The 23888-nt window shown below is 33.4% G+C and overlaps 1 protein-coding gene across 2 annotated transcripts in view; it reads left to right on the top strand.

The window, feature by feature from the left end:
• Positions 1–23888, top strand: part of qless (decaprenyl diphosphate synthase subunit 1 qless) — a 698431-nt gene that overhangs the window by 264590 nt on the left and 409953 nt on the right. For both annotated transcript variants that reach the window (XM_089589211.1, XM_089589210.1), the window contains exon 3: positions 21629–21762. In XM_089589211.1, coding sequence (XP_089445337.1) covers positions 21629–21762 — 134 coding nt within the window. The remainder of the gene's footprint in view (positions 1–21628; positions 21763–23888) is intronic.

Below are 23888 nucleotides of genomic sequence, written 5' to 3' on the forward strand. Positions count from 1 at the left end.
GAATTATTAAAACATAATTTTTAATTAAACATAATAACTGGTAAAAAATTGGAAAATGTACATATTATATGTATATTTTTAATTAGTAGAAATTGAAAAAAAAATTAATACACCACGTCACACATTTTTAATTTAATTTTTTTTCTTTAAACCAATTATTGAAATTAAAAAAAAAAATTAAAAAAAAAAACAGCTTCTAAATAGATTTCAATCCCTGACCTCCTGCACACTTGCCAAGGCCCTTACCCACTTTGCTATGATCGATCCGTACACAGGAAGTACAATTACTGCATGTTATCTTGTAGTTTGTTACTTATTTTTAAGGTCAATTTTGATTTACTGTGTATTTATTTATTTGATTCTATTATTAATTACAGTAATAAATAATTTATTCAATAAACTTATTTTTCTAGTAAAAAGTTTTTTTTAATTTTAGAAATTAGTATAGTTTAGTAGAGCAACGTTTTTATCCGTTCTTACATATTTATTTACTTTTTATTAATTTGTAACTTTTACGATGGATAAATAATTGTTTATACAATTTTTTCATACTTTTCCAAAATTTTTAAAAGTTGAAAAAAAATGTTTCATACTGTATAAATACAGTTATACATTTTTAATGCATTTTATTCTTTTATAATTTTGCCATTCAGAATTCAGGTAAAACACCTTGCCAGTTAAGCTGACAGCTGACACTCTCTGCACCAATGGTGCATCGGGTCCACTCGCCAGTGTGTAGCCTTTCCGCGGAGAAGACTCTACATTTCAGAACGTCTACTCTTCGCTGGTTATGCTAGTGCTCTCTGCTAAAGCATCGAATCCAGGATATTAAGCATCCCCAGAGAAGTTCCGTATTTCAGGGATCACTAGTTGCCGATAAGGCCGGCGATCCCTGTCCAACGCCTGGCATCGGATCCGCCAATCCCTACCTATAGCCCTAACATTGTTTCGCATTCACTCAGGCCCGGAGACCTGTGGGGCAAAGAAAAAACCTTTGAAATAATTTGAAAGAAAATTTCATGGAAAAACCTGCCCTGAAACAGCTGGGGTTGCATAGGAACTTCTTCCGGTGATAACAGTTTTTGAAAAAATCTGCACTCACGGGAATCGATCCCACGACCTCTAAAACGGCGTTGTATTAGTAATGAGCACGCTTAGCACTGATTCAACGCCGCTTTCTATAATTAAGCTTATTTTTTGACTTAAGGACGTTCTTCACAAAGTTACTGTGCGAAAAGTTCAGAGAAGTGAGAGGAGCACCAATACATGCAGCACGTTGGCAATTGTTTTTCTTATGTGGATGTACTTACATACATTCTTTTACATACTGCTCACCTCTTCTTTTTAAGTTCGTTTAAAAACTAAATTGTGAATCTACTTAAAAATTTTACATGTTTATTTAAAAATAATCTTTCACACAAAAAAAATTTGAAGATTCCTACAGAGATCATAAATGTAATTTTACTTGATTTTTTGACAAGGTTACATATTAAATTGCGATTTTTTGAAATTAAACATATAAAAGAGGGTACAGTTAAACGATCTGCATTTTTTTGGATAATTCTTATACTATTTCTAGTACACTTTTAATGCTTGAATAATATTTGTCAAAAAAACTTGTGAGCGATTAACGTCCTGAAGGGACATTTATTGACATGTAATACTACTTTAACAAAGAAAACGGAACTGCTGGATAATTTTCCTTAATTTTTTAGTAATAATTGTTTAATTGGTATCAAATATGGAGTACGAATAAGTATGTGAGTGTATGTGACAGATGTGAGCGTGACGTTAGAAATGTAACCAGCGTAGGCGGTAGCCAGTTGTTTTTAAATAACCAGAAGATTCGATGAAAGCATATAACAATCTTGTGCTGGCTAGCCTATATTTTATTTATATTATATCGTGCCGTTATATACTGTTGATAATCCTTAATATAATAAATATCAAAATATTAATTAAAACCATACCCAACCAACGTAGGTAAAATCGTTCCCACGATAATTGCACCACCTTCGTACACAATACTGTTTCATAAAAGATGTTTTTATACTTATAATTGTATTGTTTGCCTCATGATTTCATGGAAGTATAAATTTATACTTGGATTCCCGGACACCCATTGTCCATTCCTTTTTTTAAACATCGATCATTCGTTCTCTTTTGAATAATAATGATTTGAATTGAAGGTAAAACTAGTTAAATACTCAAATTTTGTAAATTTATTACGTACAACGTAAAATAAGCTTTCTAAACAGCTACAGAATCGTCTAAAATCGATGCTTATTTTTGACAAAAAATTACTTATGCAGGAACAACAGTGATTTAAAACTCCATAGAGCTTTTTTAAATTTGTGGAGGAAAAAAAATTACTGTGTGTTCGTTGTTTTATATTCAATTTCAACTTTTTTTTTTTAACTTAGGGTAGGGCAAGAATTCATCAACAACTAGCATGGTCACATTACAAAATTATTAATACAATTTTAAGTCATGGTTAAATTTTGTTTTTCAATTTTGGCTTTTCTCAGTCAATTGTCAAAATACTTTAAATAAATTTTTTTAATGCCCCTGAATCTATATTAAAAAACTTTCGTTGTTTCTGGATAAGTAATTTTTTGTAAAAATGAGCAACGATTTTGGATGATTTTGTACCTGTTTAGAAAGCTGATTTTACGTCGTACGTAATGAATTCACAGAATGTAAGTATTGAACTAGTTATACCTCCAATTTCAAGTATTGATATTAAAAAATTATCAAATGATTGATGTTTGAAAATAAAGAAATTATTTTGTTCTCTAAGTATGCTAGAGCAATGTTCTTAAAAAATACGTGTAAAATCACAGTTCTTTGCTTACGAGATATTTAGAAAAAAATACATTCCTAAATAGAACCAATTTTTAAGACACTATTTTAGTGGTTTCTAAATGAAAAAATTGTGATTCCCATGACAATCATAAAATATAAGTCTTTACGAAAAAAATAAAACTGGGTTTATTATTTTTATTAGCGAGGATTAGGTATAATGGCATAAAACATTTAATGTTTTCTTAACAAACGAATACAATACCTCGTGAACGAAGGAATACTTTTTGTTGAAAATTTTATAGTACATTCGAGGTTATCAAATACATTACAAGTTTTCGAATGCGTAGAATTTTTTTTTTATAAAAAAAATAATCGAAACGTAGAGATCTTTGACATTGATTTGTTAATATTTAAACTGATTTTCAACTAATTCAACAAAACTGGTTTTTAATTGTTTGGGTTTTTATTACTTACAAGGTACAAAAAGTCTGATTATTGCAGTTATCATGTGTTCAGCACAAATTTAAAAAAATCCTTTTTTCAATGAGTTCTGCTTTTTAAAACGATATTTTGACAATGTTTCTTAAGACTAATATTGGGATGTATGTAAGAATGATGCTTCTTATATATCAATAAATGCAATAACCTATGTTAAAACCTGTGTGTAATTACATTACAAAATCGACCCCAACTGTTTTATTTCACTCGCCTACAGCTGTATAAAAATTTTTATCTCAGAACAATCAATTTTTTGCATTTTCAAACAAGTGTAACTTTTTCTCTGGCAGTCTTAACTGAAATAAAAATTTAGCTGTCGTTAGTTGTTCTCACGTAAAATAGACTGTCATTAAAAATTTTCTTCAACATTGAGTATTTTGCATCTTGAATGAGCCAGTTAAATCTATTATTATGTTTTTCTGTCTTGTCATTCTGAAAAAATATGAATACTAAGCATGTATTTTGTTCTTCGATGATGGCCATAAAAAGAGCAGTTAATTCATTTATCGCATACATTACATAATCCCTAGAGACACAATAATTTACATTGAGTAGTTAATCACTTCTCTTAATTTTGTTGTATATAAAAAAAGTATGCACAGTTGCTTGTGAGTTATTATGATGGAAAGCCTGAACTGACTGATAGATAATAATAAATGAGTAGTTTTTGGAAAAATTTATTAAATTTGTACAAGTATTAGATTTTAAATTACTTTTACGATGATTTAAATAACGTTTTTTAATGTCTGCTACGTAGTGTATTGTTAAAATATCAATGTCTGTAAATAACAATTTTAAAATTATTAAAGATTCGTTTTTTTCTCAAATCAATGTCTAGTTTTTCTATTACATGGAGAGAAAAAACATGCAGCCTGCGCTAACACATGTCCAATCCTACAAATTGAAAATTTAATAAACAGAGTTCATGGGTAAGTATGGTAGTGATTTATGGCCTGACAAGGCTAATATACCGAAAATCTTCATGTTTCAGTGGTTTTTGTATGAAGTAAATATCCATGATTTTATAGATTTAAAGTTCACATGTATAGTTTTATTTCAATAACGCTATTTCTATGCGGTTTGCTACAAAGTATCCCTATTGCACAACTTTTAAGGTTCATTAGATAAAACACTGAGACGCAAGCTCTTTTATTTACCTTAACATAGGTTTACGGTATCAGCCTAATCCATAATCCAAAAGTGCAAACCTCTTTTTGTCAGAATAGTATTATCATTCAGGGAAATAAAATATTACCATTTACTTTTTACCTAACTTTTAAATGATTGTAATCAAGTTATTTGAACAACAAATCAAAGCAACTGTTAAAAATGTATTGATTATTAAAATCGAACATTAATATTTTTCTTGGGTATTGGTTTATTCACAAAATTTAAATTAAATATATCACTTTATTGATGAGATAAATTGAGGCAGATAATATTTTTTCCTTTAAAAATTTCTTGTAGAGTTATTTACGACAGAGTACATATTAAAAAATTACGTAATCTTGTACTCAAATAAAGTATTATTAACCAATTTTCAATTTTTTGTTATAGTTTTTTCATTTGCGTTCGGACATTGAGATTTGTACTCTAAAATTACTTGTAAAAGGTATTATTTTTGCTTTTCATCTGTTAAGTGTATATTGATATACTCCCTCAGTCATGTATTCTGCTCTTTCTGCAACATCATCAACGACCTAAAGATTTCCGAAAATTCTCAGAGCTTTTAAATAACTATCATCATGAGGCCAATCTGTAATCTCAAGTTTCGTAAGCTCCTAGTTAATTTGAAATCTATCAAACAACTTGAGTGAATCTGTACAGCAAAAGTAACCAATTTCTTTATCATTAAGCTGCTCCAGATCTGTAATACTATTCATAAAATATCTTTTAGACAAACAATCATAGTCATTACTGTCTTCAGAAATAGCTTTAACTATATTCCTTTTTATGTTGACGGTGACATTATTATTAATAGTAAAATAGCACTGATTTCTGAGTTTGGGTACCGCAGATGATTTTCAAACTTGTGAAGGAGTAACTCAGTAGTTCTTAAATCAATCACTCTGTACGCAAGAAGATCTTTAATCAGATTCAAATCATTGTTAGGTGCTTTTATGCTCGTAGGAGCCGTGTACCAATACTTAATGTAAATAATACTAGTACATAGGCAGATTTTATGAAGACCATTTTCTTTTGTTTCCGATGGTTCGAAAACAGACCGAAACAAATTTATTTTGAAGGAATATATTGCTTTGGCTATTTATCAGGCAGATAGGCTCCCAGCTTTAAAAAATTGACGTTCGATTTTAGTCCCAGGAATGCTTTGCATAGTCTCAAAAGCTATTTATAATCATCTCGTGGATGTTTTTCTTCCAAGTAATAATCTATAAAGTTATGAAAATTTGGGAGTTTTCCATAAATGATCAAAGATAAATTTATATTTTCGAGACTAGGTGTATAATTTTGTGTATCGATTGTAGGCCAAAAGTTTTTAAAATGTTAGAAAAGTGGTATATCTAGGCCATTTGTTCTCGGTAAATTACTTTTAAAACAGTCACAAAGTAAAATCTAAAACGTGTGATGCCGACAAGCAAGAAAAAGCAAGTCTTTTTCCAGTAATTTTTCTAGTATGTTTGCTGCTCTGTTCACACGACCCAAATTTGAAGGCGTACTTTCGCAACACATAGCTACGATATGGTCAGTCAAGTTATACTCGTACAATGCCTGAAAGATCGTGTTTGCTTAAGTAATACCTCTAATATCTTCTGTAGCTGGTACACTTGTTATTCTAGTGGTACCATTACTAGAAACGACGATGGTCAGCATATCAATGCGTTTGCAAGCTATTGAATCTAGTATCAATTTTTCGTCCCAATGCACAACAAACATGTTCGTTTTATGATTCTTAAAAAGTTGTTAATTTTTCCTGCACATTGTGTACATATTTTTTCTCGCTGTATAATGTACGATGATTTATTAAAAATGATTTCATTAGAATCATACTTCTTGTACCGAACTTCTGCATGAAACATTACAACCATCCAAGGCAACTACAACTTTTTCGGTCATTACATTTATTGTACCTTTCAAATTCTACATCTCGTAATTGTGACCTATAGTATTAGTATATCTCACACTACTGGAATCACTTAAAAATTCGCTACTAAATAACAATTCTGAAGAATTTGATGAGAATGCGAGAAAAAGAATGCGAAAGCAAATATATAAAGCAAAATCAAAATTAAAAAATTTATTGAAAAATAAGAGTAAAAATGTAATTTTAGTTAGAGCATAGTAAATACACATAAAAATAACTTTCAAGTGATCAGTGCAGGACAAAATGAAAATTATAACTTGATTGACTTGGTTTGTACTATGATACGTTCGGGATTTTATTTGAAGTGAATTTGTGCTCACTTAGTGTACAAAGATTTTAAAGTAAAGAATTATACACAAAAGTTTGAAATTCACCCTTGTCCAAATTTCCAAAATACACAAAATATCATCTGTTTACGTGAGTAATTTTTTTTCAGGAAAGCAATGTCTTACAAGTGACAGATCAAAAATGGCTAGTAATGACAAAAATTATACTTATTACACAAGAATCTAATCATAAACATTCATAAGTTTTTAAACCTTCATAAGTTATAAAGGTTTAAAAACATGAACAAAAACATTTCTTACAAAATAAATCATAAATAAATTAATGTTAAAATTGAACATTGCTAAGTAGTACCGAGTTGTTGGTGAATCGTTATTGGTGTCAACGCTAATTTCAGTTAATAAACACCATGCCAATCAAAATTAATTAATTTCATTAAAAGTTATAAATTTTAATGTATAAATGCATGAAAACTTACAATGTAACTAAATTATCGAATAACTTACAAATTATATAATATATTGTCACGGTGTGAGGCCGTAAGACTTGCGCTTACGTATATCGTTCGCAAAAACTTACAGGTACATCAAAAGGGGGAACAAGAAAAAGGAGAGCGAGAAGCTTAGAGAGAGGAGATGAAGATAAGATTTGGCCTTGCACGCGTTGAGACGTTTTTGGTGATACAAGAGTTAGTTTGGTGTGCATTTTTCTCGAGTCAAGTAAGTGCAAGAGAGAGAGTTCTGTGGCTCTAATGAATAACGTCAGGAAATGCTGTAGGCTTCCTGTCCGTTTGCTCGAGACACCTTACCTGCCAGCCTAGGATGATTCCTCTCAGGGGAGACCGTCAGTGGGGTTGCCTGCTGACTCTCGCAGGGCACCGGATCGTACATTCGAGATAGTGTGACCTAACGATACCACAGGTATTTAATCCCTGTCTATAGAGCAGCGGCTTTTCGATATAGTCTGCATACTCTGTCCGTGTAACCGCGTGCTAGTAATGAAAGAGGTTCAACACCCATACCCTTATCACTGGAGAATTTATTACTCAGTCTTATTAAAACCCTAGCCTCTTTGAGGAGAGTTCCATCCCAATGCAGTAAAATATAAAAATTGTAATAAAATATGAAATTTTAATTGAATTCATAAAACAGTGAAAAAAATTGTTTTAACCCATGTATTTGCAAATTTTATTTTGAATTATATGAAAAGGTCGTGAACAAATAATTTTAATAATCCGTAAGGAGATAATATCGCCAGGAGACGTTGTCTGGAGAGTGTTTGTTCTAACAAAACACATTTTCGTAGCTTTACACTGCAGCTTAAAATTTCAGTTACTAAAATAATTGTATAATACTGTAAAGATAAGAATTTAATTTCAAATTTTGAGCGATGTACACATTACTTCTTGATTTAATTCAAAATAATTTCGATGAATTTTTTATGAATCAGCTTAAAATAATTTGGCTTCCTCAGAGATATACCTTTTTAACGCTTTTCTTAAAAAATTAACACATTCTCGTAACAAGTCATTGTCCTTTTAATTCGTAAATGATTTTTTAAAAACAGTATATCAAAGTCTTGTCATTTTCAGCAGTCAATATTTTGCAGATTATGCACATACAGCAATGTACAATCGTACAAGTATACTTTTAATGTTTTTGTTGGTATAGGTGTATTTTTGCGTTTTTTTGTATTACCAACGTTACTCTCCGATCTATAGTAGTATCATACATATAGGAGTGGGGCATCTACAAGCCCGCGCGTGCCATGCTGTGCTATTGCGGTACCTATACGAATACCTACAGATCTGTTGCGGCGCTCGACCTGTGGGCATCTTGCCCGCCTTTTTTCTTTTGTACACCAATACATTTTATATAATAAATATACTTAACATATATTTACTTGGTCTGCCTCAAGTCTCTCATACCTATCCTCCTTGCATACCAACAGTTTTTTAAATGCTCACAGTAAAGAAAAAAATATATTTGCAGTGATTTATAAAGTAGTTGACTAATATCTAAAATGAGCAATAAAAGAATTAAATTTGTGTAAGATTTACTGTTTTATTAAAAGAAACAAGTTTTCTAGTAATAATCACTTGTCACAAATTCATGTGATAATTTTAATTCAAATTCAAAATTTATATTAATTCCAATCTAAGATGTCATTTTTGTTCTTGAAAATGAATGAAAAACTTTTAATCATTCATGATACAGTTGGAAGAAACTGAGAATTTGCTTAAGTGATAAAAGAGGAATAATACTTAAATAATTAAAATAGTTACCTTCTTCTTCCTTCACAGAAGTTCATTCTGATATTTTTACAAATTTGGACATGCGAAGAGAACTTTGGAGTATTAAAAAAAAATTTCTTTTCCTGGTCTAAGTTTTCTAAAACATTTTTTTTAACTATATCAAATAACATGCTGAGTTTATCATCAACTTTATTTTGAAATATTTTCTCATTTTTTGTAAATTCTGATATTTATTATATTTTTCCTGCAATTTTATCGTAATATCTTAACAAGTCATTACAGGTATTGCAGCTTCATTCCAAATATTTTAAGCTTCTTTAACAACATCATTTAAAGCTTCTGCCAATTTTATCTTTTCAACTCGGGTCTTGTAAAATAGTAGCTGTAATAAATTTTTGTTAGTTAGCAATTTCTCTGAAGGAAGTTGCGATGTGCTTTTTTCCAGAAATTATAGGTTTTTACTCGTTTTTATACATAACTGCAGAGTAAAATCACAAATAAAGATTTGTTTTTTTGTCTGAAAAAAAAAAGTTTCATAAATTTTATTTGCATTATTTGTCAACTTATGTTACTATATGAGAAAACAATTGAAACTGACAATTGAAGCACAATTCAACGCCTCGTACGAAGTTTAGCCTTATTCAGATTTTCCAATGTTATTTTGAATGAGAAAATCTAAATAAGGGTAATAGGGACAGATAGTCGATTTGCTTCTAGTTGTCGAATAGTCAACAATAAGTTTAGAAGTGAACAACGATTTATTACCTCACTCATATTGCCAACGTTTTTATAAAGTTAAATTTGTTGGATATTAAAATTTATTACATTTATTATAGTTACATTTGTTCTCGTAAGCTGTATTTATCTACTACTAAGTTTTTAAAATTTTGTTTCTGAAAAATCAGTGATTACCGAAAATAATATTGTTTCTTAACTTATTTACTAGTTACTGTTAGTGTAAAACAAACATTGATGCTTGAATAGAGACTTGACGTGATGGAGTTCTGTGTACGCAATGAGCCACGAGAAAAGCAGTTATCTTGAGTAGTGTTCTCGACGACTGGACGTACGGTACGGCGAACTCAAATCTTTTGTTGTTGAGTTAGGCAGCATTAGTTAAGTATTAATCAGCGGTCTCTCATCTGCTTATACTTAAATACTCCTGTCTTTTTTTAATGTCTGCTTATCTAGTGCATGAAGTTCTTGAAAGCTGTTGTAGTCTCTCCAACTCAATTAACAACATAACATCGACTAACAATAACATAAAGTGATTAAATTTAAAGAGTTAAACAGTTAAATTTAGTAAAATTTGATTAGACATAACATTTACTTACTTCGATCATTTAAGGATGAAAAGCTGTTGTTCTTGTCTCGAGCCTAGAGCCACGAAATACACGTATTGAGAGCGCTGCTACTGCTATTGTCACTGGCCAAGAGCTTTGGCGCACTTATTCATAGAGAGCACTGCTGCTGCTGCTGAGTTTTCAAAATTTTATTTCTGAAAAATCAGTAACTATCGTAAATCAAAGTGTTTCATAATTCATTTAGCAGATACCCTTATTTGTCTTATTAATCCTAAACAACTTTCTAGTAAAGTTAGAGTTGTGGGGGTTGGCGCGCGAAGTACGCAGAGAAGGGGAAGTCCTACTAATGTATGTAGTAGATTATACATGTAGTACCCTTCATTAGCGACACACATACACACACGTGCGTGCATTAATTTTAGGGAGACAATACAAGTATTGCACCAAGTATCAAAAAATGAGTATTACTGTTAATAAAAATATGTATTAGACTAAGAGCTGAAGCACAAGGGTGGTTTAAAATTTATATCTGCCACAAACTCTCACAGAATTTGTAAGACATCGTAATTCGAGAAGATTTTACTTGTCATGTTGTCATATTTGTCATACTTATTTAGATAAAAAGTCTTATTGGTATCTCAGAAATGTCATTTAGCCAATACTTTATACAAGCCGATAAATAAACCAAAGGATAGAGAATGAAAATTTATAAAAGAAAGGTTGTTGCAGGATGAGAATTTTTTAACTGCTTGAAAACTAAACTCAAAAAAAAGTGATGCTGTAATCCTATCAATAATTTTATTTATAATGCTTTATCTATGATGTCAGTTGAATATTTATAGAGAAGATTGGGTTAACAAGGCGTCATAGTTTTTAAATTCTAACGAAAGAATGGTCGTTTTCTCCCCTTCTTTAATCTGAAAATTGCCACAATGTTACTTTCTGATAAAAATTGTAGTAACAAAACGGTCGACAAAGTGGTGACATGTAACGTTTTTATGTGGGGTCATCCATTTCTTGGAAGGTCGATTGTTTAGTACTAAATAAATTCTCATCTTGCCACTAATTCTTGTATTTATGGAAATAAAATTTCATCCTATGTATATTAGCTTAGGTTGTGGCTGGTATGTAGTATTGACCAATAAAATTTTTTAACAAAATAAAATATGACAACAATATTTGAGATCTTTTTAAATTATAAGGTTTTTGAATTTCTATAAGTTGCAGCTGGTAATAATTTTTTTTAGTACCTGCTGCAACTCATAAAAATATGTCCTTGATAATTGATAGAAGTCGTCAAAATGTTGTTCCGCGGGATTCCGGGGGCACGGTGTGTCTAATAACTACATGGCAGTTAAATTCAGTCAATCACTTAATTACTATCCCTGGAGGGAAGGCGCTTGGCGGTTCCGAGTTATTTATTGCGACTACCCTCTTTCTAGTCCAGGTATACAGCCCTGTGGTCATTGCTGCGGGCCTTTTTATTCTCACTCCTCCTCGTCTCGTCCTCCTTTCTTATACTAATAGCTGAGGCCCATCCCACGCAGTATGTTCCATACTGTACGTGACACGTTCGAGGTCGCTACGTCATCGTCATTGACGGTGTTTTTTTCTTTTCAATCACAGGTATGATTGATTAATTAGTGTTTAAATCATGTTGTTTATGTTGTTACGGATACAAACTACTAAATAATATTAAAGAAGTGTTTTTATATACATTCCCGTTACTTTTTCTTTTACAGGTTCTGATTAGTTTCTCGCAAGTTTATCGTAGGTTATTACATATATTGTTCCTGTTAGCGCTCTTTCTTCTTAGATAATGACTTTATAAATATGCCCTTGTAGGTCTTAACTTTTATTTATAAATATTTATAACTATATTTCATTTATAACTATTATTTGATTACCATTCTTGTTTCTATTCTAATTCAATATTTACTTACATGTTTTTTCTTATGAATTATTTCATATGTATTCATCTTTATTATTACGATTATTATTTTTTCTTTCGGTTTTATTTTACTTTAAATAGTTATTTTGTACATTCGTTTTTTTCTTTTCTCCTTTTTTTTTTGTTTTATTTTACTCTATTCATTACATTTCACGCGACATCTCTTACACACACATGCTAAAAATCTTTTTGTTTTATTATTATTATTATTACATACGTATTATTTCTCAAGTTCTTATCCATTCAACGCATTGTCCAACGAATAACAAGTACATCAATTGTTCTTATTTACGTATGTATCTGCTAGTTTTTTGTGCCTCATTTTTTTATTTTCTCCTACATATGAACGTATATCTTCGTCGAGAAAAGCTTTTTTTCAATTCATATTTATGCTTAGGTATTAAGGTCCTATGTTTAACTTAGCTAACTTATGTCTATTTCTTAAGATAACTGTTTGCTACTGGTAGTCGTTTGATCTTCCTGTCGCCGCTCACCACGTACTTAGATTAGTATTGGTTGTAGTGCCACAGGATTATTTGTATTTTCACTTCTTGCCGCGTTGTTCCTGCTTCTTCTTTCTGCAACATTCTAGACAAATTTAGTATTTCAGCCCCCCCTCTCCTATTTTAAAAGGACACCTCGATACGAAAAGTTGTAATGAAAACAGAGAAGGTGTGTAGGGTAATTATAATGAATCTTCACACTCAACGTACCAGAGTAAACATGATCTGTTAATTACTTATTACATTCATAAATATTTCTCATTAAGTAGTTATATTTTGCACCCTTTGTACACATATTTTTGCTTTTTATATATTGCATTTTTATATTTCTACCACCGACTTCTCACAATACTTATACTAGCTTTCTCATTACACATTATTGTAACGTCATTATTTGCGTTACTTACTTCAGTGGCCCATAAAGAATGTCTTAGTTGCATGAGTGATGAAATCATAGTTGTTCCATTCTTATTTTATAAATTGACGGTACCTTCACAGCTGTTTTAAACAATTTTTTTCTGACATAATAGGGCTGAAATTCACCGATGATGGAATTTTTTGTTTCAGTTGTAAGTTGCAGAATTATTCCAGCATTTTATGTCTTATGACTGTAGTGGATTTTTTGAAATTACCCCATACGTGTATCTGCTAAGGTTATTCTGATTTCATTTATAAGACTGATTTACTGTTTTCTTGAGTGTCACTTTTTCATGCAGAAACGTATGTATGTGTACAAACATATTTGTTATTTTAATGTATTCCAGTGCTATTGTATAAAATGAATTTTTTTTCAGAAATCTCATATGTTATTGATTCATTGATCACTCTTCAGTTTAGTAAGACGATTGTTCAAGTTTTACAATAATCCATTTATTTTTTCCGTTGATTTTATTGGTAGGTAAGGGGTATAGGAATTTTTTAAAAGTAATTAAGGGATTATAGCTGAGTGACTAATTAAGAAAAACTTTAAACTGCAACTGTATTTCTTCATCATTTAAATTAAAATAAAAATATAATTTTTTTTATTTCACATATTTCACATCCTTTAGTTGTATTAATATGTAATCTGCTAATTACATAGACCTGAGGTGGGCTACATTCACCCGTAAGTATATTTGTAAATATGTTGTTGTTTAATTTTTTTCTATTGTTACTGACGTTTTTCTCTTGATTTTGTTATTTTTTTTAACATGGTTTTTTTTGTTTACATGGAGACACGATAGCTTTTTTGCCTATAATTTTGAATGGAACGTATAATTTTGTTATTATAAATAATGTCCCTTATTGTTCCTAACAATTCATTCTTAAAGAATGAAAAATATGATAGACTTATCCATACAATGACTTGTCTTCCCGAAAGTTGGATGTATGGCCATTTGCCGTATACAAATTTTGACTTAAATATTCTTCTCTTTCTTCCCTTCTAATACACAGAGCTATTTTATCTTTTTTTTCTGTATTAAAACTATTCATTTTTATTCACGTGTTTTCTGTAAGTATTCTGAGCATTCTTTAATCCTTATTCACTATTCTTTTATATTGCAAGGTGCGTTTGGGGACCGTGAAAAAAAAAGTTTCCAAAAAAAGAAGTATCAATTTTCACGTCTGTTTCTATCCCCTTTTCGTCTATAATTCTATGATCCGTAAGTAACTATCAAGGTAGGGAGCAAGTTCGTTTTAGTCGGTTCTGATGCCTCTTGATCCCTGTCACTTTTCTTTCTCTTCTCTTGTTATAATCTCGCTGTACCTTGGACATGGGCCTCTTAGTACACAAGCTTTTTTTGTTTTGTCCACATGTGAAATTCGTGTTTCTTTTTTTCTCTGTAATTTCACATAATGGTTTCTGTAATCAATATCGACTATATCGTACGACCGCTCGTATCGACAATCCAATTTTCCGTTAGACAGCACCTTTAGTACATATATCATTTCACCTTCCATAAAAAAATTTGTGTTCAGCGTCCTGCCATAGTAGTATTTTGATCGGTATTTGTTTTGTGTTTGGGCTATTGCTGCCAATGTTTGTAATTGCGCGAGCATCTCCATTATTTGTTCTAGTAACTCTGTATATGTTTGGCCCACCTCTGGCTTCTTGAGGCTTGACAGGAGCTTTGCCTGTCTGCCGAATATAAGCTCGTAAGGTGTGAAGTCTCTACTCTTGTGCTCCGAAGTATTGTGTATGCCGAGCATACACAACGGCAGTAATTTGTCCAATTTTTTAGTCTCACTAAGATAAGCTTTTAAATATTCCGTTAGAAGGTGGTGCATGCATTTAATTGCCCCATTGCTCTAAGGATGAAATGCCGTGCGCTCAAGTTTTTCAATTCTGAATAATCGCATAAACTCATCCGTTGTTTTGTTCATTTAATGCGTCCTTCCGTCTGGTTATAATTCGTGAAGGCTTTTACCGTTTCTTCAGCTGTTGCTTTTCTGAACTGGTATTAATATAATAAACTTAGTTAGCCAATCCTGTATTTATAGAATACGTGTATAGCCGTTCGTTGAAGGCTTAGTAATTGATCCGTAATAGTCAATTGAGATTTTTTCAAATGGTCTGCTAGGCGTGTCTGTAATAAGCATAGCTTGCTTTATTTCTACACATACTAGTTTCTAAGTCTGACATGACCTGCACCCAAGTATAGATTGCCTTACAGCGACCTTCATGTTCCTCCAATAATAGTCCCTCCTTACATTATTGTAGGTTTTGTTCACTCCTTTATGATCCCTGATTATTGATTCATGGTACTCCTTAATAACCTTATATCTTTGATCCACTGGTGGTACAACTAAGGTGTTTATGTAAAAGGTCGCTGTGATCTTAAGGTTCTTAAAAATTTCTTCGAATTGCTCCACGTAGTTGCTTCATGGGTTCATGTTGAGTATTGACAAGTTACGTATGACTCCTATCGATTTTATTTTATTAATCATTACGAGTGCCTTGAGTGACGTAATGAATTTCTTAATATCCGATTTTAGAGCAGTATCTTTGAAATGTGACTTAATATACATTCGCAATATGTATCCGCGCTCACAAAGGGCGTCCATCGTTTCTGTATCAGGTACGTTTTATGTCAGTGTTGCGAATACTAGATTATCTAAATAATGGAACGAATGATCTTTTGCCCGTTAAATTCTTTAAAATAGCTAAATATTTAAGTTCTTTTCCGGTAGCCACGGTGGTTTTTTATGTGGTAACCGTGTTCTGCATACTCTGTACTTTATGAGCTATGATAATACTCTTTCTTCGAGGCTTGCATTTTCTGGTTCACTTTTCGATTCCAGTCTGGCCTTGTTTAAGCCGGCCTCCTTTTCACTCTCATTATTTAGTGAGTCTGAGATACTTAAAGTGTTGAGGGCTGGTGATAGATCGGGTGGGGGCGTGTCCCTATCATCATGAACACCCTCATTCATGGAGTCATTTTCATTATTCTTCGTTTCTTTATCCCCTTTCTCTTTTTCCCCCACTGGCTTGCTTACCTCATTTTTCCAATTCATATCAGCGTCTGATTCGTCACTGACCAACGATCCCTTTTCCACTTGGTTTCTTTCCTCTTCGCTTTGTTTGCTTATGGTAACGAGTGGCCTGAATTGGTTATTAACAAGATGCAAGTGTATATACTTCTCATTGTCGTTTATCGTGAAACCTTCGAAATTTCACATTTCATTCCCTTCTTAGTGCCTTGTAGATGTATACAAACATTCTTCCTGAATTCTTACACCAACAGAAAAATGCAGTCATCATTACCATACTCTGTATCAGGTCGCAGGACCTCCTATGGGTTGGAACACACATTTTTTCTTTCGAACACTGTAGTATATTACTTAGTTCCCGCGATATCAATTGCAAGTCACAGGAAAAAATAAGTGAGTCGAATAAGCATTTACCTGGTATTTCTACCGAAAGTTTCTCCATAAGTTAAAAACTTTTTTTCGGCTCCCTGCAGTTATGTTCTAAACTACGTTTGGTTATATTTTTACCTTCTGTTTTATTTTAAATCTTTTCACCTTTATCAGTATAATAGCCCATTATACATTTTATTGTACTTTCATTCCCCGATGGGTTTTTATTTATCTGTAGTGATCCGCACGAAGTATCTTTTCGTTTAATCCCGGGCCATTTCCGATTCTTTCTTTCGTCTGTGTATCCCGTTGTAATCCATTTATTTATACTTCGCTTACACTTTTATTAAGCGGTCCGCTATGTGCCCTTTTCTTTGGCATCGGTCGGCTCCCCTCATGGCGCACATGTCATAACAGTAAATAAAGCACACACTCATATACAAGGTCTCTCTGCTCATTTCAGCACCTTCTCCCATGACGACATATATATATATACCGGGACTAGAACCCTACACTACCAAGGCGAATAGGTACAACCTTCAAATTTGTGCAATTGCTTGTTACATTTGCTACATAATTAATATTATGTTGAGCATGGATAACAACAATGGTGATAATTCATCGAGTGAAATAAAGCTACAGTAAAATTTACCTATGAAATGTATGTATTTGTGTGTGTACGTATGAATGTGTGAATGTATGTATGTGTATCGCCCCTGTTATCTGATTGTCGACCACGGCGCAGCGTGTATATTCTTGATAGAATGCTGTATATTATTAAGTCTTGATGCACATCTGTCTGACGAAGGTACTGTGATACCGAAACAGCTGTAACACGTTTTTAACGAATAAAGTGAAGATCGACAGTACATAATAAGTCTACTTTTTCATTTAAACTACCTACTGTTATCTCGTTGAGTTGCCTAAAATCCGTTACCACCTGCCAGCATTTTTCGCCGTTTGGTCCTGCATTTTTTGGGACGATCCTAATGTTTGAGCTGTATGGCGAGTCTGAAGGCTTTATTATGCCTTGTTCAAGTAACTTCTTAATCTTAACTTTTACTTTTTTTAACTTACTACAGGATTATGTGTAGTCGTGTTTATCCCATGTTTTAGAATATTTGGGGCTTTCAGTTGTCTCCCATCGAGTCCAAAAACATAAGGGTCAACATCTATAAGCCCTCGTACATGTTTTTTCTCTTCTTCGATAAATCGACCAACTCTATTATTTTGTCACCTCAAGCTTTCCTGTTTCTAAAGCCGACTGTTTTAATGTTTTCCTCAACTGTCTGAGTATTTTCGTTGTCATGGCCATCTTTATCACAACCCCCCGTTTTCAGCTGCCTTAAACATTCGTATAAAGGCTCTCTCTAATGCTTCTACGTCATCACCATTAACGTCAAATGAGTCAGCTTTATTTGTAGTCTCGCACTCCAACAAGTCCACTACTGGAACTGGTATATTTATCGTTTTATTTGGTATGTTTAAACGTTCGGTATACACTCTACTATTGTTGTTCATTGCGATAAAATTACCCAACAAAATGCTCTCTCCAAGTTTCTGTAGCGTAACTCAGCCCACTTTAATTTTTCTGTGCAACTCTTTTATACACGCATATATAACTTGCCTTGTTCTTGGCACAATTCCAAAACTTGCGGATTTTTCTATCGGAATTTCAGTTCCATTTAACTTAAGTATATTCTTTTGGCATAACGTGGCCGTTGTACGACTTAAAAATATCCTATCTTGTGATACCTTCCGCCTTTATGGAAAAGTCATGGGGTCACACGTGTAGGGTACACAGAAAATCTCCTAGGGGTAATCTCAAGGGTCTCAAAGTTTGGCGAGCTCTGTGCGTTACACCTTTTATTTTTAATTTCCCTTACCGTTTAACGCTACTCCAACATTGAGACAATTCTCCTTGATTATTGAGATTTTCGCCCGTATTGGCATAAAATTTCATACCTTCGTTTATACAAAGGCTTCTTAGAACTACTGTAGGTGGTGTGTATCCTCTCTTAAATGAATTTATTTTTACCGTGCGAAATAGCTCCTGCTCATTTTTTCTCTCAGCCATAGAATTTTTTTCTCACTCTTGCATCGTTTCATTATAGCCTTTTTGTTGCGTTCGGATTCCATGGATAATTTCTCATTGTATTTTGTGTGACATGACAACAAGCGTGTGTTGTTTCATTTGCTTCCCGACGAAGTATCCATCGATCTTTTGTCATCGGCATCTACCTCATCTGTACATGTCGTGGCATCAGTCTCCGACACCTAATGCTTACTATTTTCCACACCCTTCTTGATCGCTCTTAAATTTCTTTTAAGAATCTTTTTATTTATTGCGCTGTCCTCTTCGATGATTAGGGATCGCGTCGAACATCCTGCGAGTTTAGGTACCCGGTTTTCGAGTTGTTTATCCTAGCATATTGTTTGTTAAAATTATTTCCCCCATAATCCTCCCTGCTATTATCCCGGTTACAGTACTGCTTATTTTGCCTGTCACGATAATCATCCTTCCTGTGGTCATATCTATTGTAATTACTACCTTCTTTTCTGTAATTATAATTATTCTTACCATAATTAATATAACTGTTGTTATTATTGTAATAATTATTACTGTTGTAATGATATTTTTTTCCCTTGTAACAACTGCCTTGATTATAAGGGATCTTACCATAGTTTTCTTGCTATCTACCAAAATTCCTACCGTTTTCGTACTGACGGTAAAAATCATTGTATGCTACTTTTCTATCATACCATTCTTCTTCTTTTATTCTTTCTTTTGATTCCTCGTCAACGTTCTAATTTTTAATCTTGGCCTTTTTAGCATTATGCTACAATTTTTCACACTCGCTAGTAGAGTGTGCACCATGCTCTCAGCAATCTAAACAATATTTTACATCATCCACACCATTCCACTTGTCCATACCTGACTTACTGACGGGCGCGACACTGCTGATAAGGCCCACTATGGCATCATACCGCCTCTCAGTGTTATTTGCCCTGAATCTCTTCTTTTGCTCTATCATTGGCTGGTGGAGACTTAACTCGTTGTCTACAGCGATGACTGCTTCAATAGCCTCCTCTAACGTCTTTGGCTGGAATCCTTAGAATAAACATGTATATATAAGTGGGATTCCATCCTATGCATGCTCCATGCACAAAACCAACACTACTTTGACCCAAAAGAAAAGTCTTTCTAATCAATGTATGAAATATAAACTAAAATTAAGTAAAATTGGAATTTTTAAAGACAAAGTGGTACAACAGGATGTTTTTTCCAAGACTTACATGTACTTTAAATTCTATTGAAAGAATTATCGGACACAAGTCTCGTACTTAAGGTCTCTTATAGGGCAAACATCTCTCTTTACTGGCATATATCTCTGCCGGGTGGTGAGGGTTGGTGTGGGACAGGGCAAGACGGCATTTATTTTATTTTTATTTATTTTTTAATGACGTATAAACAAGTGCAATTTCACGTGATTTTGTATGATGCGCTAGTAGGGTGGCGTGTAGTGACATGAGGAGGTGTTGGGTGTCTACTAGGCATGGACCTAAAAATAACTACATCTCTAATTTTAATATTATTTCTCCGTACAATACATAATTTGGTTTGATTATACATTATATGAGTTAGTATTTTTATTATTTCATTTATAAATACAACTTAATGTAGTTCATTCATATTGTTACACATTGAATTGAGGTTTTTTTAAATGACACGTGTATAAATGGTACAGGTGAATGATTTTCAATTTTTTGTGGGTATTTTTGATTTTACTAATATATCAAGCAAGTCGCTAAAACCGTTGTAATCGCTAACCGTGAAAACTACTGTATATTTTTTGGGAGTTTAAAATCTTAACAGCTTCGAAAAGTTGCCCTTTTCGTAAATTATACGGGAGAAACTGTAAATCAACCGCTTCTCATGGCCAACGATTATTTTTTGGTATCAGGAACGCACGGTACTTTTAAGCATAATTATAAATTTTTTTTAATTCTTACAGTTTATTATTTGACCTGATAAACTGTATGGATTGCGAACAAATATGTTTTTAATGAAAAGATTTTTGTTGTGAGAAGTGTCAGGAATACGTGTAAAATTTCTCACTAAAAACGTTTCACATTGCATGTCAACACACTACGGTGTTCCATTTAGTAAGTCTCGGGCGAAGCCGAGATGGGGGTCCGCTAGTGCTACAATAAATATAAGTTGGATCTTCCAATAGTATATATTAAAAACTAATGTGTGATCAACGTCCTGAAGTGAAATTCACTGGCATGTTTGGTAATACTATTCCACAGCAGGTATCTTATACGTGTGTTATACATGTGTTTGTTTTGTGATCTTAGAGTTCATGGTTTGTATTCTAACGTAATTTTTTTTTTTTTTATTCTACTGAAATTGCTTTTTTTACGAATATTTGTATTCTAAAAAATTGAATAAGTAACTGTTTGTGATGTAAAGTATGATTAGTATTTTTTGTTTAATGCACAATTATTTAAGGCGGCCTCGAATACGTCTTAAATAATGTGAAAAATATATCCCATTTTTGGAGAATATGGAACATCTTTTATAATGTCTAAATTTTCTAGAGGGGCACAACTGTGGAAAAGTTGTACCAGAAAATGAATAATTAGTAATTATTTTGATGCTTACCAGCTATAAAAAAAGCAAACAATCTATAATTATTTTAATCTTAACTTCATGTAGCACATTTTTATTTTGAAAAAATAGCATGCTATACAAGATCACCTGAATTTTTTTTAAAAGTATTAGTTGTTAAATGATTAATGTTTATATTTTATTCATACTTATATTTACAAATGCTTTCTTTTATTATAGCAATGCATTTATTTTTATATTCTCTTTTTTTGTTGCTTATCTTTTTATTTGTTGAGTGTTTTTATGGAAACCAGAAACGTATTGCATTTTTTATACTGTTTTATAGTTTAAGAAAGTTAAGGATCTTAATTTACACCACCAAAGCAATTTAGAATTGCTTAATAAATATTTAAATAAAAATTAAAATGGACTGTAAGCATTCTTAATACACTATTTTATTTTTATTGCAGGAATTAGTGAGTAACACTCAAAATGAGGAATTAAGAACTATAGCTACATATTATTTTGGAGGGCAGGGTAAAGCTCTTCGACCCATGGTTGCAATTCTTGTTGCAAAGGCTATAAATTATCACAAAGATAAAAGGTAAGATCTTTCAAATTATTCTCTTTGTTTACTAAGAAAAATTCTACAAATGAGTAAGTACAAATTCTAAACTGATATCGTTCTAAGCCTTTCCTCGTTTGTCTGTGTGTTACCTAAGTCTCCTTGGAAAAATTGTTTGGAGTAAGCAGGAGTAGTAGCAGCAGTAGTAGCAAAAGTAGCAGCAACACCAGTAGTTTTTTTTTTTTTTTTTTTTTGTGAAAGGAGAGCAAATGCATTGAGGCATACCGCAGGGACATCGGTAATGTGAGACTCAGTGGATTTTTTTCATTAGACCACCCATACCCACTAAAACCTTCCCCCATGCCGCGTGACTTTTAATCAACCCTGGAACCGCGTTAGCATTACTTCAGGGTGGAGCCACAAGGGAGACCATCGCGTCCCACAGCATTAACGAGCTAGCTCGCCACCATTTGCTAGAGGTGCTGATACTCTCGAGTCCTAAAAAAGACTCGGGGTCCCTTAGGACCAGCACCTTGTCAAACGCTTCGTAGTAGGCCTCCTACTTGGCCAGCACCACTATAAGCTTAATGCTTTCCCTTGCTGATAGGTGAAAAGTACCCAGTGCAGCGTGGGTCCACATAAGCCTGTCTTTCAACTCAAGGCCTTTCTGCCTTATTTTGATCCTGCTTGGGCCTTATCCCTGAGCACTTTTAGGGCTCTTCTAAAAAGAGGGCAGCTTCCGCTGCCTGCTTCGTGCTTGTTGTCCGTTGTTAGGCAAAGGAAGTACCGTGCTGGGCCTGGACACTCTTTTTTCCGGTGGTTTAAACTTCCACACCGGAAGCAAAGCATTGATCTGTTTTCTTCTCTACAGTTGCCTAAGACGTGTTCATATCACAGGCATTTAAAACATCTTGTTAATTCAATTCTTCTTCGTATTCGGCAGCTTACGAAGCCAACTCGTAACCTGCCTTCCTCTTCTACTTGTCTGGCAGTTGCTTCGTCCACCTTTATTGAAGCCAGCCTCTGTCCTCTGGTATTTGGCTTCAAGAGAGCTACTTCTGGCTCCTAGCTCTTAAGTCAAAAAGTCCTAGTGAAAGCCTTTTTAACCTCATCTTTCTCTACAATGGCATCTAGGTCTCGGACCTCCAAAATCCCTTTTTTGCTGCTCATTTTGACAGAACCTTGTCTGGCTACCGACTTTTCAATTTGCTGTGAGAATGCAGTAGCATTCTCTACACCTTTGGCCTTAATAAGTATGTCTCGTTTTTTTGTAGTAACAACACTTTGGACTGCCACGTTAGCCTTATCAAGTTCAAAGTTCGCCTTCATCGTCTTCAGCACCGTTGCAAAGGTCTGTCCTTCAGCCATCTTCACTACTACTGTTGTTGTGGCGTCTACCTTCTTCTTCTGGCTTGTTTTGTCATTCTGGGGAATTTCTTCTTGTTTGCCACCACCTGTTTTCTTTTTCTTTAAAGACATAGTGTGCTGGCGTTTCTCAGGGCTGTCCGACGGGCTCCTGTTTCTTTTACTTCGTTCTATTTCCTTAAGGGCAGTGTTCAGGGTTTGTTTCTGTACATGCCGTCGGAAATTATTTCGCCTTTGTTCCCTCCTCTGCAAGGATTCAAACGACAACTTCCAAGCGTTTACACACACTTCTTTTTCATAAAGTAAGCCTTTTCTTAGCACCTTCGCCTCTTAAAGGTGTTTAAGCGTGACTTTGAGCCCTTTCTTAACAGCATTCGCTGTGTTGCCGTACTTATCGTTTATTAATTGTACCTTCTCCGTAATATCTTTCGTTGCTGATTGGACTTTATTAACCAATTGCTGTCGCTTTACTCTGAGCTTAGCACCACTTTCTTTTAAAGAGGCAAGCTCCTCCTGGGTCTGATGGCTAAATACTGACACGTCGCTATCCTCGGTGTCGTTAGTGCTTATACTCGACAGACTTCATCTTCGTCCTTTGTCTGTTAGAAAAGGGTCATGGAACATTAAGCCGTCCCTGATGGCCATGAGACACGTCTTTGTGGCCCTCCCCCAGAATCCGTGGGGCCTGCGACAGTCACCCAGGATTTTACTGGTTCGGAACTGCCGGCGGTCTCTCTCTGAGAGGTTACCGCCTGGGGTACAAGTTTTGCATCGACATTTTTCATATTGGCATCTTTTGT

Source organism: Copidosoma floridanum, unplaced genomic scaffold (assembly GCF_036245765.1).
Source record: "Copidosoma floridanum isolate Cflo_tuat_1 unplaced genomic scaffold, Cflo_Japanese_pri ptg000008l, whole genome shotgun sequence".
NCBI classification, from domain to species: Eukaryota; Metazoa; Arthropoda; class Insecta; order Hymenoptera; family Encyrtidae; genus Copidosoma; species Copidosoma floridanum.